This window comes from Sorghum bicolor, chromosome 1 (assembly GCF_000003195.3).
Source record: "Sorghum bicolor cultivar BTx623 chromosome 1, Sorghum_bicolor_NCBIv3, whole genome shotgun sequence".
Classification (NCBI taxonomy): Eukaryota; Viridiplantae; Streptophyta; class Magnoliopsida; order Poales; family Poaceae; genus Sorghum; species Sorghum bicolor.
In genome coordinates this window covers 11800394-11818441 of record NC_012870.2, presented here as the reverse complement: position 1 = coordinate 11818441, position 18048 = coordinate 11800394, and the positions used below count along the sequence as shown (strand labels likewise).

General features: G+C 43.1%; 3 protein-coding genes across 5 annotated transcripts; 1 reads left to right on the top strand and 2 right to left on the bottom strand.

The window, feature by feature from the left end:
* On the top strand, positions 1264-4443 carry LOC8056762 (LOB domain-containing protein 4). 2 transcript variants are annotated; one of them, XM_002466674.2, is made up of 2 exons: positions 1264-1694; positions 3167-4443. In XM_002466674.2, exons 1-2 carry the CDS (start codon positions 1449-1451, stop codon positions 3542-3544), a joined length of 624 nt encoding a protein of 207 aa, XP_002466719.1. In that variant the 5' UTR covers positions 1264-1448; the 3' UTR covers positions 3545-4443. The 2 variants fall into 2 exon arrangements, with proteins under 2 accessions (XP_002466719.1, XP_021316812.1); XM_021461137.1 differs by lacking the exon at positions 1264-1694 and adding an exon at positions 1710-2848.
* On the bottom strand, positions 4186-9959 carry LOC8056761 (uncharacterized protein At4g15545). The gene is made up of 11 exons (XM_002464080.2): positions 9855-9959; positions 7058-7637; positions 6873-6941; positions 5768-5821; positions 5560-5626; positions 5390-5464; positions 5035-5298; positions 4908-4953; positions 4741-4819; positions 4536-4645; positions 4186-4443 (listed from the first exon to the last, which is right to left on the bottom strand). Exons 1-10 carry the CDS (start codon positions 9935-9937, stop codon positions 4553-4555), a joined length of 1410 nt encoding a protein of 469 aa, XP_002464125.2. The 5' UTR covers positions 9938-9959; the 3' UTR covers positions 4186-4443; positions 4536-4552.
* LOC8057205 lies at positions 9877-17596 on the bottom strand. Of its 2 annotated transcripts, XM_021461123.1 has the most exons (15): positions 17076-17594; positions 15877-15939; positions 15561-15723; positions 15301-15467; positions 14802-14883; positions 14594-14655; positions 13297-13391; positions 12896-12975; positions 12659-12742; positions 12301-12417; positions 12119-12204; positions 11891-11997; positions 11270-11361; positions 11097-11173; positions 9877-10766 (listed from the first exon to the last, which is right to left on the bottom strand). In XM_021461123.1, exons 1-15 carry the CDS (start codon positions 17238-17240, stop codon positions 10311-10313), a joined length of 1896 nt encoding a protein of 631 aa, XP_021316798.1. In that variant the 5' UTR covers positions 17241-17594; the 3' UTR covers positions 9877-10310. The 2 variants fall into 2 exon arrangements, with proteins under 2 accessions (XP_021316798.1, XP_002464124.1); XM_002464079.2 differs by having other exon boundaries at positions 15301-15723; positions 17076-17596.

Below are 18048 nucleotides of genomic sequence, written 5' to 3'. Positions count from 1 at the left end.
TAACTAGCAGACGGACTGCTCAGTGCAGCCGATCATCAGAGAGAAGTTTGGTGCAGTGGTCGATTGAATTCACCTTTCTCTCAACTCCATACCGGAGGATTAATTGCACCTAATTCCTCCCATTCACATGACATGCATATACCAGCCAGTGAGATTGTGAGAAGAGAAAGCACGTACTACTAGAAGTAATCAGCGCATGCAGTGCAGCAGGCCAGCAGCAACCTGGGAGAGTGATATGCTGTGGATCATGCGCGAATGATTTGGCCGGCCGGCCGACAAGCAATGCTTCTACTCCTGACTCCTCCCTCCTCGTTCGTACGGTGGTACAGGGCCGCAATTAGCATGCGTGCCGTGGCTTTAATCTGCTTGTGTCTCTGTAGTTTCCCCCTGTGTTCCATGCGTCGTCTCGTCCGCGCTGCATAATTGCGTCGCGTTCGCATTAGCATCATCATCAATGGAGAATGGAGAGTGCTGGAGTGGGGAGATGATCATCATCGGTCAAAGGTAGGGCACGGAGACCGGACAGGCGCCAACGGGACGAAGGAAATCGATGGATCGCATGCAAATGCAATGGTGGTGGTGGATCATCAAGAGCGAGCGAGAGAGAGAGGGCCAGGGGGGGCACGCATGATGCTACGTGCCGCGGCACGATCTCTGTCTGTCTGCCTGCCCGTCCTTCAACTGCTCACTGTCCTTCCTTCCTCTTCATCACACGCGCACACACACAACACACTCTCTCTCTAGCCAAGACGACAGACGGCTCAACTGCCCACTGTCCTCTTTCTCTCTCTGCCTTTTACTTTATCCATCCATCCATTCTCCTCATCACGTTCAGGCCTTTTTTTTAGTTTCAAAAAATTTTACAAAACTTTTCAGATTTTCCGTCACATCGAATCTTTAAATGTATACATAGAGTATTAAATATAAACGAAAATAAAAACTAATTACACAGTTTGGTCGAAATTGACGAGACGAATCTTTTGAGTCTAGTTATTTCATGATTGGACAATATTTGTCAAATACAAATGAAAGTGCTATAGTGTCAATTTCCTAAAAGTTTTTGGAACTAAACAAGGCCTCACTCGACACAAAAGCTATAATTGAAAATATTATTTATTATAAAAAAACACTGTTAAGCTTATACGAACAGACTCTACACATATCAACCATATTTCTGTCCTCATGTGCAAGAATATAAACTTTAGGTATTCTTTTATACTCCCTCCATCCCAAATTGGAAGCCCAGGCAACCTGCCCCGTCCGTCCGCGCGCCGTCCCTCGGCACGGCAGTCCCACCTAGGTAGCCCAAGGGCCAAGGCCCAAGCCGCCCGCCCAATTTGGCAACACCCATATTATACTCCACCAGTCGCGTCTCGGCTCTCGGCTCTCAACTCAGGTCACCCCACTACTCCCACGCTCCCACTCGCCTGTCTGCTAATTGATCGCCGATGAGGGACGCGGTGGTGGTGATGGCGGTGCCCGGAGCCGCTGCCGGGGCCGGAGGAGGGAAGTCGGGGAGCGGCGGCGGCGCAGGCGGAGCGGCCTCGGCGGCGCCGTGCGCGGCGTGCAAGCTGCTGCGGCGCCGGTGCGCGGCCGGCTGCGTCTTCGCGCCCTACTTCCCGCCCGGGGAGCCGCACAAGTTCGCCAACGTGCACAAGGTCTTCGGCGCCAGCAATGTCAGCAAGCTGCTCCAGGTACAGCGCCATGCGCAACCGCCGCTCTGCTCTGCTCTTCTTCGGTTGCTCTGCTCCCGCACTGCTAGTTTTTTTTTTCCCCCCATGAACATGAATGCTCCTTTGCCTAGTTGCTTTGTCGTGAACATCACTAGCAGGATACATGTATATAGATGTGTAGTAGATGTATATAGCAGGATACATGTATATAGATGTATATAGCAGGAACATCACTAGCAGGATACATGTATATAGATGTATATAGCAGGATACATATATATGGATCGTTATTATATTTGCTTCAGTTACATGTGTATAGATGTGTAGTACTGTGGAGGCGGATAGTTCTAGCGTTACTTGTGTGATGACAGTCAGGCTCAATCAAGACTGTCTGTGTCTCAGGTATACTGCTTTGCCAAAAGTAGCAAGCTTTACACATGGAGTATATCTTATTAACAAAGTGTTCTCCGATCCTACCTACTGGCCACACTTTTAGGGATCATTCGGCTTTAGCCACCTTCATTGTGTACCGTACCTACGGCCCTACGTACTACACACACTGAGTCTTGATCCCGAAGCTTGCTTCATCCACTTTCCTCCAGTTTTGTTGCTCCTGACTGACCTTCTACTGCACTGCATCTGCATGCCTCAACAGTTAGTTCCCTAGAGCTTAACAGTTCTTTTCTCCGGCTCTTGGTAATCATGAACTCGACAAGGCATGGGCAAGCAGTGTCTCACTTTCACTGCACACAGGGGGAGGCCCGTCAGGCAGGCAGCCACCCGATCCAATCCAATCATGATCAGTGGCAGTGCAGCAACAACAAACCAAACGATATGCTGCCCGGAGAGAGAGAGAGGAGAGGAGAGGGCGAGTCAACCAATCAGATTTGCTGCGTTTTCATCTGCATGTGCCCAGGCAGGCCCCAGGGCCTCCATCGATAGATATCTACTAATTTGGTACAAATTTATTAGAATCGACAGGGACTTGTCCCTGCGTGCTCTTGACCCTATCTTCGAATTCAAAGATCTCCCCCATGTGTCGAGCCGTCGGCAGCAGTGTACTAGTACTGCCTCCGTTGTGCCTACCTACGGCCGTCGCCGTCTTCACTCCTCAGGCATGGATTGCACATGGTGTCCGAAAAAGAAGCTTTCGGCTGCACCAAACACGCAGACATGTTGTCGATCTTTTCTCTCCTGCATCTTTTCTTTTCTTTTCTTGGAACAAGAACTCAACAATAATCATCTACTCTTAGTTACTGGATGGTTGGTCCTAATCTGATCGCACTAGCTAGTTTCCTATCTAGCCACTCGATCAGTGGTTCTTTGTCATGTCTGGAAAAAAAATGTGTCTCGTTCTACTGTACATTTCTACGTATATCTTGTCATGTGTATCTTCTTGGACCATCCATGTCCATGAGTGAACATAGCACTACTGTCGTTGCATATATACTCGATTACTCATGCTAAGCTCTCTGGTGGAATTGCAAGTGCAGGAGATCCCGGTGCAGCACCGAGGGGACGCGGTGAGCAGCCTGGTGTACGAGGCCAACGCGCGCGTCAGGGACCCCGTGTACGGCTGCGTGGGCGCCATCTCGTCGCTGCAGCAGCAGGTGGAGACGCTCCAGGCGCAGCTGGCGCTGGCGCAGGCCGAGATGGTCAGGCTCAGGATGAGCAACGACTACATCCTGCACCGGCTCAAGGCGGCCAGCAGGGCCAACGGCGGCGGGGGCAGCAGCTACACCGGCTCGCCGTCGTCCATGTCCTCGCCCAAGACGGCGGAGCCCGAGGCGCACTGCAACGCCACGCCGGAGCTGCTGGACATGGTCGTGGACCAGCCCAGCATGGACGACGCCCACTTCTGGTCCTACTAGCTATAGCTAAAGCTAGGATCAGGATGGGAGGCTGCTGACCGTATCCGTCAGGTGCTTCTCTTCTGGGTCAGGTCAAGCACCCAAGCTATAGGTTGTTTTTAGCTGATTTAGTCGTGTGATCGATCAGGTGCTGTTTTTGAGTCACAGATGGTGGTATGGTAGCTGGTATATATAATATATATAATATATATCATCAGGTTCAGGTATATGGTGTGCGCACGCTGTAACAGCGTGCCACTACGAGGAAGGTGAGCGTACGTAGAGGCCTTCTCCTATATACCTTCTAGCAGTATGTCCAGGGCTTGTTTTTTTGGCTGTCCTTCCATGAGAAGGTGGAACATTGTCACAGATATTGGTGTGCATCATGCTATGCATCGCAAGAACCTTTGTCTTGCTCCTAGCATCTGCCTGGTTCATTAAACAGGTGAACTCTGCTATGAAAATGCAGATAACTTTTAACTGTGTCTGTCCAAGTGTTTACTTTTCCTTGCCAGTGTTTTTGGAATTATGTTATGTGCCAGCTTTTATTTAGCTGCGAAAATAATTTCAGAGAGCCCTCAACACAACCAGAGCAGAACGAAAAAAAAGTTAAACTTGAGGTACCAGAAGAAGATGCAGTTACTGGTTTGGCTGTTTCACGGTTGGGGATGAAATGGAAATTTACTCTCAAGTTTGCCTGTTTCACGGTTTTTACAAGGATGGGCACCATGACAGACTGCATCCTGATTTAGGCAGTGCACTGCTTACAGAAGCAACACTAGTTTGCATGCTCAGTTGTTGAGAGAGGTCCGATCGTTCCAAACTTCCACCTAATGTGGATTATGTGGCCAAAACTTGCAACGGGACCTTGAAATCCACAACTAGATGGCAATAAGTTGCTAATGCAGCAACTTCGTTATCTGCAAACCCAACAACAGATTGTGTATCTTATTAGCTTTGCAGTAACTAAATCATGAGCAGGGGAACTCTGACATTGGATAGTGGAACTTACAAAGAGACACATGAAGCTTATGGCATGCTACGATTTAGCAAGCCTTGGAAAGATAGATAAAGATCTTTGTTGTCTGGACCAAAGATCTCTTCAGCTTTCTTGAGAGTTTCCTGGTTTAAAATGTAAACATGAACAGTTATGTGGTTGTGTTATGACTCAGACAGGACTTCAATTAAAAAAATAGCAGATGATCAAAATGGCCAACCTCACGAGACTGCTTATGGGCATTGAGCTCTTTGATATTGGCTAAGAATGCGCCAAATTGTTCATAGGATAGACGACTCCTATAAATGGTAATGAAGTTTTGTTGATTATGATATCATCCATCTCATTCATCAATGGTTCAGAAAAGAGGTCAAGATATCAACAGACCTGGCTTGACGGAAAAATTCCTTTCCATCAATACGAGGAGTCCGACCTGAAAATCCCAGCATCAACCATATTTATTCAATCCATGTAAACATTGTATTGTAGTTGCAAACAACACGTTATTACAAACCTGGGTTTGAACGCCCTCGTGGAGGTGAGTTAGCTGCCGAGGATTGCTTGCTTGATGGATACCATGGTGTCATTGACATGTGAGCTTCAATTCGAGATTTTGTTGGTGAGGTAGCACCAGACATCAACTTCGGTGTTGCTGCGGTTGACATTCGCCTCGGAGAAGCAGAAGTGGACATTATTTTAGGAGTGGCCTCTGGGGTAAGGCGAGGAGTGATGTGCGATGAGAGGGTATACTTTTGGATTGGAGGCCTTGCTATGGTACCTAATAGATTTTCAACAGTGCAAATGGTTGAAACTTATGTTGTCACCCTGATGGGTATCAAGATGAATAATAAATGATAAGCTAACAATACCATCTCGGTTTGTGCTTCCAGCATCCAAAGATTCACTAAATATATTTGTTGTAGGATGGCTGACAGATCCACCATCTTCAGCATTCAAAACAAAATAATAGTTATGGATCAATGTTGAATAATTTTGGTGGGTAGTTAATAGAAATGAGAGATTTTCATGTACATCTGACCTCCACTGGACGATGCTTTTGATGCTACTGGCTGATCACATGTTGTAATGTCAACTGTTTCCTGTGGCTGCTTGAGAATGATTCAGCAAAAAATTAGGGGTGAACAGTCACAAAATAAATGAACATACTGATGAACTGGGTAAACAAATTAGCAAGCAGCCAAGCACACATAAATAGTATGATATACTGGGTAAATAGATGAACATACTGATGAACTATCATCACGCAATGACTGCATCAGATGCCTCTTGAATGACTCCAGCTGAGAATAGAGAAATCATATCAGTATGTTGCCAAATAAAAGGTTAGGGAAAGAGATAGTGAAGTTTTTTTTTTTTTGGAAAGGACCGCAAGAGTCTTGACGTAAATTTTATTACAAGATACAAAGGAAAAAGAACAAAGACTAACAACAACAGATGACCCCAAGCTGCGCTCCACAAAAGAAATAAGGAAGACAAGTGTGGCTGATAATTTGAAATGCCACTTTGCTTGCTCCGAGAGCATAATAAGAATAAAAGTTTATTTCCGTCCTTCAAATAGGAAAGAGAGAAAAAAGAGGCAAAATTTGTTTCACTCCTTAGATTTGTTTCACTCTTATTGCACGCTCCTTTTGCTAAAGTCCATCATCATCATCAGCTATATAAGGAAATTAATCAAGAGAATGATATAATCAGAGATATTTATGCACATTCATGTAAGGAAAGAGAAATTAAACAAATGACGTCCAAAGAAAGGAGATAGTCATGGGAAAAAAAGGAAAGTTCAATCAGCTATGCAAGAAAACAAATCAGTTGTAAGAGTCATATTTAGAAACCTTGCGTTGGGAACATGAAGCAGCGCACACATGCAGTAAATAAAGATTGTGTCCATGATGTGTCTTAATTTGGGGCCCATATAAGCCAATGATCGTGGGTGTGGATTGGTTGAATGATGTTATTGGCAAACCCAGTTGTTTTCCACTTTTTACTTGACATTTACAGTGGCTACAGATCAATGAAAACATCCTTGATTTGCTACGATCTGTTTACTTATGACATCTGAATAATTTCCATCCTTCTCATGAATGTCAGTGGCATTTGCAGCCTAAGAAATGACAACCCAGTTCACTCATGGTGATCTTAAAAAGTACTGTATACCAATAAATGGTCAAAATAGATTATTCAATCGTTCCCTTACTCAAACATTCAAATCTCCTGGTTAATAACTTTCCTGTTATATGTGAATTTCCAGTTCTAGCTACACAGCAACACAGCACTACACCTACAACTTCAAATACGTATGCACAAGGAGAAGGATAGGCCGACGGGGGGAACCTTCTGCAGGTCGCGTGCCAGCTTCTTAGACGTCTGCGCCAGCGAGTCCCGCTCCTTGCTGAGCTTAATCTGCACCCACAACGTTGCAAGGTACCAGGTTCAGAAACCCAAACGGACGCAGATGCCAAATGCGAACAACAGATTGAGCGGGGGCCAGCAGCTCCGGGCACGCCACGCGAACCCACATTGTCCTCGAGCGCGGCGCGGAGCCTGGCGTTGGTCTCCTGCAGCGCGGTGTCGAGCAGCGCCACCCGCTCCCGGAGCTCGGCGTTCTCGCGGTCCTTCCCGGCGGCCTCCGCCCGCAGGCGCCCCGCCTCCCTCTCCAGCCCGGACACCCGCCCCGCCACGGCCAGCGCGGTGATACGGCGCGCCAGATCCAGCTGCTCGTAGGGGTCCCGCGGCAGCGCCGCCAGGAGCTCGTCCGGCAGCGCGAAGTCCCCCGCCATCGCCCCCGCCGCCGCGCCGTCGCCCAGTGGCATGCCCGCCGCCAGATCTCTCCGCGGAATCGGATTGGGCGGGTGCTTGGGTTCGCCCGCTGCTGCGGCTGCGCTTTGGAGTGGAGGTCTGGAGACTGGAGGGGCAAGGGACCACCGCTGGCTGCTTCCTCGGTGCGCTTGCGCTTGGGGGGGTTTGAAATGGGCTCGGCGGCGGCCGACGCGAGGTTTGAAATTGTTTTGGGGGTCCCTGTTCCCCCGTTCGCCTCGGTTCTGCGGAGTGGGCGCCCGAAGTGGCAATTGTTTGAAACGGGGACGGTGAGGTTCGTACCTGTGGTCACAAGGGGGGGTGAGGTACGAATTGCCAATAATAAGCTCGTGGAACTTTCTTTTTTAAAAAAATTTGAAAGTTTTAAGATGATGGAACGGTGGTCATCGAGGCCAAGCGAGAGATTTCGGCTCAATCACTTTAACCAAATGAAGTAATCGAGCGTTGGCGCGCCTCCTATTGGTTCAGTCTAGGACTACAAACTTTTATAACCGGTATAGACGTATAGTTTCTCGTACAAAGGCCTTATTTAGTTTGCATCGGTAAACTTTCACTTCAAAACCAAAAAAATTTCAAGATTTCTCGTCACATTAAATCTTGCGGCACATGCTTGGAACATTAAATATAGATGAAAATAAAAACTAATTGCACAGCTTGTCTGTAAATCGCGAGAAGAATCTTTTAAACCTAGTTTGTCAAATAAAAACGGAATTGCTACAGTGTCAAAATCTAAAATTTTTTGGATCTAAACAAGGCCTAACTCTCATCAAATTTGGACACATGTATGGAGTACTAAATATAGACTATTTACAAAACTAAAAAAAACACAGTTAGAAAGTAATTTGTGAGACGAATCTTTTAAACCTAATTAGTCCATTATTTTACACTAATTACTAAATAAAACAAAAAAGCCACACTACATGTTAACCTTTAACACCTCCAACCAAACACCCTAAGCCTATAAAACATTGTTTGGTGCTCCCTCCGTTTCAATTTGTTGTCTTTTATTAAATCAGAGTTGCTCTAACTTTCCCTTCAAAAGAAAAAGAACTACTCTAACTTTAACTAAGCTTATAAAACAACATGAAACTAGAGTTATTAGATACACCACTAAAATTTATTTCGATTGCATTTTTTAATAATGTAGATATTAATATATTTATATATATATTTGATTAAAATTAAATAAATTTGACTTATGACAAAACTAAATTATCATAAATTTCAAATGAATGGAGCATATGTACTTTCCCATTCTAAATTATGAGTTATTCTGGTTTTTTCTAAATACATAATTTTTGCTATACATATCTAGATATATATTCCCGACATACCTATAAAGAAAGTCGTCTAGGTCAGCGATACGGTCTCCAAAGTCTAATTTTAACTCCTTGTTTTTAAAATATTTATCAAAAGGTTATATATATAATATTTTTATGAAAGTATTTTTCAAGACAAATCTGTTCATATGGTTTTCACATTTTCAAACTCAACAAATTAAAAGTTATTCATGATTTTATATTTCTAATGTTTGACCAAAACCTTGTCTAAAACAACTTTCTTTATAGATATAGAGGGAGTATTATGTCTAGGTATGTAATAAAAAGCTATGTTCAAAGTATAAACAACTGGGTGGGGAGTGAGGAGGAGAGCGGCAACGCGTGAGCGAGGAGATGAGCGGTTTGCGACGCACAAGAGGGGGGAGGTGACGTGAACCGGGCGCGCGACTTGGCCAAGCTAGGCCGCAGAAAAAATGGATCATGAATCTATTTTCTGGAAGCCAAGCCAAAGCCTGTATAGCGGCCCCCTAAAGCTAGGCTAAGGGCCAAGAACGGGAACCAAACATCCAAATGTTAGCCCTAGCAGACTGAGCCAAGGGTTAACCACCCAACCAAACAGGTTCTAAATTTACAAGCACCAAGCTAATATAGCAGAATATACAATGACAATGTTACAGCACCCGTCCAGCCGAGGTGAAAACAGAAGAATGAATAACTGGAGTAATATCGTTATGTCTCAATGTGACTAGACGCCTTATATACACTATGACCGAGTTTTAGAAGTGGAACAACATCAAATACATATCTAAGTAGTTTCATTGAACCAAACTTAACATATGCATGGATATTTCATTTGTTTGGCTTTGTAAATGTTAACATATTTCTCTATAAAATTGGTAAAAGTTAGAGAATTTTGATTTAGGATAAAACTAAAACCACTTACAATTCGAAACGTAGGGAATAAGAATAATAGTCTCATGCAAGAGACGATGTTCAATGAAGTGGCTGAAGTGGTAGCCTTGTATATTAGCCCAAGACACAAAGATTAAAGCAACAACATGATGCGCTATGACGCCAAAATGACACCATGACATCATTTTATATTATAAGTTTCAAAGTTCAAACTGACCGCATTCAGTGAATGGACAACAACGGTGTTCAAAATTTTAAGGAACGCCCAAAAACCATAATTTTAAGGAATTAATCTGCAAGCACTAACCTCAAAATTGGAACAGCACATGTAGCGATGGATTCAAACCATTGATGTGTCCAATTAACAGGTGCACACAGTAAAGACTGCATATTCCAGTTTCCAGGCTCCAGCACCTACCCATGGGAGTACAAAAAGAATTTGCACAACATTCAATATGCTGTGAGTTGGCATTTCTGTACAGGACTGGAATGGGCACTCCCATTCAGACTGTAGGGAATGTACACATATAATGAATATATAGATACAGCCTTCATCCTTACCTACTAACTAAAAAAGAGAAACAGATAATACTAACATGGTATCTCCAGCGACACCAGTGACCAGTCTGTATATGCTGCCACTAATATTCGTCATTATCCTTTTGAAGGGGGCTGCCGGCATTATATCATATTAGCAATAGACTACTGCCGCCCAAGCACCCGCCGAGAGTTCTGTCATTGGTCCACTTTCATCTTCATGATTCTATGTCACCTGATCATTTTCATTTCGAGGTGGATCGGTGTAATCTTGACCATGATCACGGACATCTCTGAACATAGAGAAGAAAGAAACTATGCCATCAGAAGCACCGCCTCCTAACAACCACAGCAAAAGGGAGCCAAATGGGTTGAGGGAGCCTGAGCCTGCAGGGGTGCTTCCAGCTTGCTGAGGGCTTTGCTCTTGATACTGGAGAGCATTGTTGGCAGCTGGCTCAGAAATTCCATTTTGTTGACCTTGCTGGTTCCTGGTAGACTCATCCTGAACCAATAGGGCATCTGCTTCACGAGCAGCACCAAGACCATCGTTTATAGTACCAGGGTCCCTCACATTTACCCTAGCAATGTGTAAGGAAGTGTAGATAGTTGAGGATGTAATCTGGACACCTGTCTGCTGGTGAATGTGTGCTCGACTTCGCATGAATCTCTGGAGAGCTGGCACCTGAAGTGGCACGGGGAAACATGAAGATTGGGTGACAAGGATTAATTGAGCTAATGGACCCAATATATGCACACTGATCTACCTCCCTAGTGAATCAACCGATTTTGGGTCAATTTTCTTATTCACATGAAAGTTATGACAAGCTGGCATACAAACCACTGTTCAGAAGCTAAAAAATGCATAGGGATATTAAATTTTGAAACATTTAACTAGTAGTAATCAATGATTATTTCTAAAAAAACGTGAACAGAAAATTACATCAAATGTAGTAACAAGCATTAGATAACAAATGAGAAATACAAAAAACACAGAAACAAGACATTAACTTACCTCAAAACGGTTCCAAAAATATAAAATCAGGTGCTGCATGAATGCTGCCGTAGCAGAGAAAGCCAGATATGAGAAGCCTGGTAAAGCATGAGTCATATAGCGACAGAAATGTGCCATTAGTTAATCAATAGTTCAGTCAGAAAAAAGTTTGATACATACTGAATTTTACGTACCATAAGTATATGAGAAGAAGTAGATATGGAAAACCAAAAAATACAGCAAGAAGAAGCGTGGAAAGAACTGCATCGATATGGATGTCCGCACACTGAAAAACAAAGATACAGGGATAAGTATTTAAGAATGATTAGCTTCAAAGTTTTATCCTGCACAAAATCAATTCTGATAGATGCATTCATGCTAGCTGCATTATACTATTTCGACGAGAATAAGTTCGTATCTATATCTTTTATTTGAGTTGCTCTCTCAGCAGTTATACTGAGCAAAAGGCCTAGCTATTCCCTTAGGGAAAATTTGCCATAGGGCATCGCGACTTCGTATTATTAGCTCTAGTCTCTAGGACACAGCAAAAGACACTGTTTGGGGGAAGGCACTATCAAATTGTAGTTAATAGCTGGTCGCCTGGACCCCCCTTAAAATACTCTTTCCAGCTGAGAAAGGAGAGATTTTTTTTTTTTCATTTGGGTGCCCCTGGATCACAAATGAAGCCAACCCAACCCCAACCATACCCAACAGGAGTTTGGACGAAACGGTGACTTCTCTAAAAGGGTAGATGTTTCACATTGGGAGTGGAGTAATAATAAAAATTCCAGTAATACTTCCATGTAAAATATTACCTGATCATCGTGAATAGCTCACATAACCATACAAGAGTCAAAACAAGAAACGCAAGCAATTGATCATCGTAGAACTCAAATAGAAAAAAGAGGATCCCAATCATAATCTACAAAGATCAGAACAAAATAATGAGTGAGCTAATGTAGAAGTTTGGTGAATCCTGCAGCGAATACATTTTCATCACAAACTTCAAATATTTCAAAACGCCAAAGAATATTTCCCATTACCGGAACAAAAACCAATGATTCGATGACATGCACGAATATTAACTGAAAAGTTGGCAGGTGGTGGCGTGCATGGTGTTGAAGCTGCACTGAAAATTTCAAGGAAGAACAACGTACTAGGTGAATTAAATAAAATATTAAGTGCAAAGCAGTACAGGCTGCAACCTACAGAAAAGAACACCAACCTGTGAACCTAAGCATGCGGGATTGCGTTTCTCTCAGGGTAAATGAAACAGACATGGTGGTTGTGAAAAAGACAAAGAGTGACATTAGAAGGACACCACATTTTGTCACAAAGTAATCTGCAAACACCAAAGTTGCATGCATCAGATTTGATGCACAGAGAGGAAGATATGAGTCATGTATGTTATGAAAGGCAATCAAAAGCCAAAATTAAGGACTTTTTGGTTCCGTAGAATGTTCATTGCAATTTAGCAGTTGACTTGTATAAAGCTTTAGTGGAACACATGCACAACAGTGATGCCATGTAGAAAACGCTCAAGAGTTGACTCAATATATTGAGAAAACAAAGTTAATAGCAACCTCCAAATCTTGTAGGACCTTCTGGTGGTTCATGCCCATAACTGAGATCATAGAGCTCCTTTGTCTGAAAGTTGTATAAATAGCCTGCACAACATACCAAAGACCAAAACATTAGTTCATAAATGGATCGTAGTGCAAACAGTCATACAAAGTGCAAAAAACAGTTGTTTGACATGCTTCCAAGCAAGTCAACTGTTACTTTGCTGTTATGAATGCACAATAGGATCAGATGCGTACCGTGACCAGGAGAATTCACCAAGCTGTTTGTAAGTATAGTATCATATCCAACAATGCTGTTTATCAAAAGCTGCTGCCACCTGAAAAGGAAAATGTAGAAAAATTGAGATGGCATTCTACTGCAGACAATCCAATTGGATAGTATATGTACATGCCAACACATCACAAACACCCACTCGAAGAAAACTGTAAAAAAGAAAAAGTGTAGACTTATAGAGAAAGAAATGTCTCTACATGCAGCATGCTTGCATGTTGGTGGAAAGGGCATTCTCCTAAACTCTATCTCAGATCAAAGTTTTCAACATATGAGAAGGTGCTGATATTAACAGCAACCTTTGGCACTTAAAAGCTTGCAAACAGGAAGGGTTGAAAAAATGAAAAAAAAAATACTGAACAAAAACCTGTTTCCAAAGCAAGGATTTCGAGCAGAAATTGTGATATTGATTGTTCGGACACCATGACGAATTTTAGCACCTTCAGAAAGCAAGAAATAACCCTGCAGAAAAGAAAGAGCATGTGGGAAAGCCCCTGAAACGAATACTATTCAACATATGATGCTAATACATGCATACAAGCATAAAAGGAACAACAATTGGGTCTTCTGACCCTCTTAACAAACTCAAGGCTTGAATTAATTCAAGAAACTATGTCATCAGTCAAACCTATATTGCTAATACTGTATAATTGTGAATATTCTACTGCTTTTCAGATCCTTTTCATCGTGAATATGCCACTCTAATAATGTTGAACTTATTTGAGTTCTTTCATAGCCTAAAATTGTCTGTTTATTATTTACCCTTGCTAAAATTAAAGATTGCATACACAACACATCTGCAACAATGTGCTGTGAAGGGCGACTTCATCTACAAGCTTCCAGGTTAGTGCTCTGTGTGCTTCAACTATGAGTAGTTGGCACCTAGGTGGATGCTGGGCTGGCGGTTTGGTAACTCAGACTGCATTACAGCAGTCAGTAGTTCAGTACTTCAGTGAGAGAAGTGCTGACCTGTAAACAGCCTGCAGCCTCACCATTGTGTTGAGACCACTTGGGATGTAACCACATAAGGCCAGTGGCAGGTCAGAAAGCAATGAAGGTCAACAGAGAAGGGATGTACTCAATCCATCCTAAATGATAAGACATTTGACTTTTTTGTTACCAAGTTTGACCATTCGTCTTATTCAAAAATTTGTGCAAAATATCACTTCTTTTGTCATGGCTTGGTTTATTAATAAAAGTTCTTCAAGAATGACTTAAATTTAACTATGTTTGCACAAATTTTTTGAATAAGACGAGTGGTCAAACTTGGGGTAAAAAAAGTCAAACGTCATAATTTGGGATGGAGGGAGTAACTTCCATCATATGTGTCCAGTGTTCCATCCCAATGTGCCAAAGCTCATAAGGGTGAGTGGACAAAGGAACAGCAAGGATATTTTTTAGAGTTAAACAGAATATATCCTCTAATGGAACTTTGCACTGAAGATGTCAAGAAGCAGTGGCATATTCACAGTCATCACTTATCAGATTGTTAATGGAATTTTCACCAGCTGGAGATTGACTAGGTGCATACACTATTTCCTCACTGAGTAGCCTAAAACTTTCAAACATGTTCAACAGAAGTTTAACAAGAAGCTCATCACCAAATAATATATCAAAGAAGACAGAATGGCCAACTGATATAAATAGGACAGGAAGAGTCTGACCTTCTCCACACCATATAAATAAGTAGGCTCAAATGCTTTACTCCTCCTCTCAAACCACTGCACTGTAACAAGCAACATAAGCTAGAGAAGTTAGAGAAAATTAGTGCTTAGAGACTGCAGGTGACAAGGTTAATAGGATTCATGCAAGCACTATTCTAGGTTGAGGCACATAAAATATGACAATTGACAACTGAATGGTCGACACTACCTATTGTCGAAATAAGATGATCCATGCTTGGTAGTTGAAGATCCTTAACAATATGGAGGAAGTCATTCCAATTTGATCTGACCTGGTGTTAAAATAAACAAGAAATATCATAAGGATAAAGTACATGTATGTTAACCAATTAGGAGACACATAGGCAAAAAAAGTATCATGCCACTTACGGAACCCAGTAGGGAACTAGGGATAAAAATATTGACAAGCAGTCTTTTACTTAATCTTGGGATATTGATTAATACTGTTACACTATCAGTCCAACAAATCTCAGCAATAATAGCTATACACCACTAATTTGCCGCTTCAGAAACACTTCTCAAAAAGGGAGATGTAAGGTCCCCCCACTCCCCCCTCCACACACACAAAAAAAAGGATCTAGAAACTTTTTTTGCTACATCAAAATCCATTGATCAGACCAACAAAATAAGGATTTTTAGGGTAAGCATTAAACAGGGGGTTGGTTTAAAAAAATCCTGGTCAAACTTACCATCAACTGGAGGGTATTTTCTGAAAGTTGCTTTATGTTCTTCCAGAATGAGACAGCACGATGGTACCATTTTCTGAACAAATATGTCACTGCTGCTTTAAATGACTCCTTAGCCGATAAAGGGTGGTGTACAGAACCCTCTCCGGCTGCCTTCAAATCTGGTAAGCCTGGAATAGTTGTGGTAACAGTTGTGTCAGCTGTATTCTCTGATTGAGATTCAAATTCTTTGTCTCCTTTCCAAGTTCTAAACATTAGCTTACTCCTCCTAGCTCCGGGGCCAACCCAGGTTGACCAAAACTTAGATGCCAAAATGTTGAACTTATCACCATTAACCTCTAAAATTTTCTCAGCTGAACGTCCCAGGTTCTGAAGATCCATGATGTAAGAAGCACCTCTGCTGGACCATAATCCCCCACTGATAATCTACAACTCATAGCCAAGTTTAAAATTGACATCAACAGAATAGAAACAGAAATCATCAAACAAAAGCAAGAAGAATAAAACATACATAATGGAGTTTCAGAGTAGCAACAAATTCAAGAACAAAAGCAAAGAGCAACCAGGCATTAATACTACCTTGATTTGGACAAGTTGTGCTTCTCCAAATTCAATTCCAGAAAACTCACTTGAGCAGCCAGGCTTCGCATGCAAAAGACAATTCAAAAGTGAGAACCAAAAAATAAAGACTGGAGTGGACAGAAATGTGGACTACAATATCAAATAGTATTAGTCCATCACACATTCTTTCTTTTTCCTACAGATATTCTTTTTCTTACAGCTCTAGATTTTTGTGTTAAAGATCTCCACCCATTGAACTTTATATTTCTACCTAGTTGATATTAATCACCAGGAATGTGGAACCATGACATGTTTTTCGCTTTGGGAACATTGTTCCTGTTCCAGAAACAAGTAGGTTCAACACTCCTCAATCCCATCAACCCAGGAACTTGGTCACTATGGACATGACTATGTGAATTACAGAGAGCCTGCTTCTTAGATGTATATATATAGAGAGAGAGATCATTTAGATGGATAAGGTTATAGTTGCATGGCCTTGCTTGGTGTGATTTGTGCTATATGCATATAGATATATCATAGTTCATCAAATATTTATCTTGGCTCAATTTAACATAGCATCAGCTCAATGAAATCAACAATTGAAATATGTGTTAACATGATAAAAGAGACATGGATAGAATCATATAACAGAACATAAAGGTCAAAACAAAAATGTCAATCATAAACAGAGCAGGAAGTGAACAGTATGTATACGGATTAAGTGATGAACTAATACTCCCTTTTTGAATATATATGATGTTTACGACAAGCTAATTAGTTACAAAAAATGCCATGTATTTAAATACAAAGGGAGTACTTAACTTTTGCTCCTCATAGTTCAAAGTAAATACTACTGAATAGTGAAGGAAGAACAACAGAGGATAGGTAAAAGTTCTTCAATGTTATGACGGAAAAAATATATCATTAGCAAAGCAGCAATGGTAGCTCTGTTTCCACAATTCACACTAAATTGGCAGCTGTTTCCACAATTCACATTAAATTGGCAGCATGGTAGCACTGCTGAAAGATCATCGACGCTAGCACGAATTCCCCACCCCAAGTCCGGTGACAGTTTCAACAGAAGCCCACGAGAAGCGTCATATCATATCCGCTCCCAATCCATCACACCGGCAGGAGCAGGAGCAACAGGAGGGAGCAATGGAGAATGATAGGCAGGCCACTGAGGGCAATTCTCGAGAGACGGGCCCGTGACTGACCTGCTGCACGAAGTTGGTGTGCATGACGACGAGCAGGCAGAAGAGCGCGACGGCGCCTGCGAGGTAGAGGTACTCGAGCGCGAGGCGGATCCGCGGCGTGAGCAGCTGGGACAGCGTCCCCGATAGGCGCGCGTGCACCCGCAGGAACGTCTGCTCCGGATCCATCCCCCTGCCGCTGCCGCTGCCGCCTGCGGCGCCGGCCACCACCTCCAAACCCTAAGCAGGGCCCTCCCCCTCCCCTCGAGGGAAGGAAGCTTCGAATCGATTGGGAATTGAGATTATTCGGGACTGGAAGCCGCTGTGGATCGACGGAGAGCTGCCGGCCGGCCGGCCGGCCGCGAATTTGGTGCTGGGGGAATTTGCTTGCGGGGTTTGGGATTTGAATTTATCCGGGGCAGTGCGCATCAGCAGCGCATGCGGTTGATGGTGTGCGCGAGTTTAATACGTTTCGCTTTCCTTCCTTCCTTCCTTCCCCTCTCACAGCCTGTGTGCCAGACTGCCAGTATTGGGGGGCTCTTTCTTGGGGAACGGGCTACGGCGTGTGTAGGCGGCGGGGCGCACGCAGCAATTTTTCCTGCGGCCGGCACGCTGGTTGGTTGCCTGGTTCTGGTTGGGTTGGGTCTGCCGGTCTGGAGCCTGGGTGGGTGGCTGGCTCCGCGCGGGCGGATGAGGATGCCAGATCTTTTTATGTGCGGTGTCGCTGTTCATGAAATGTACTAAGAGTGAATGTAAATGAACAGTGAACAACTTATGTCTTTCATTGATCTCATAGAATATATACAAGTGAAGGGGGCATGTCCGTACGGACACAACCGTTCAGTTTACAGAACCACCGAAGGGACATGCCTCTTCAGGGATTACTAACTGCTAATCCTATGATTAACTGCTAATCCACTTCTCTAATCTTGTTGTATCAACGGATGAGATCATTAGTGATAAGGTGTCTATTCACCAACAGACACCGTTTCGCAAC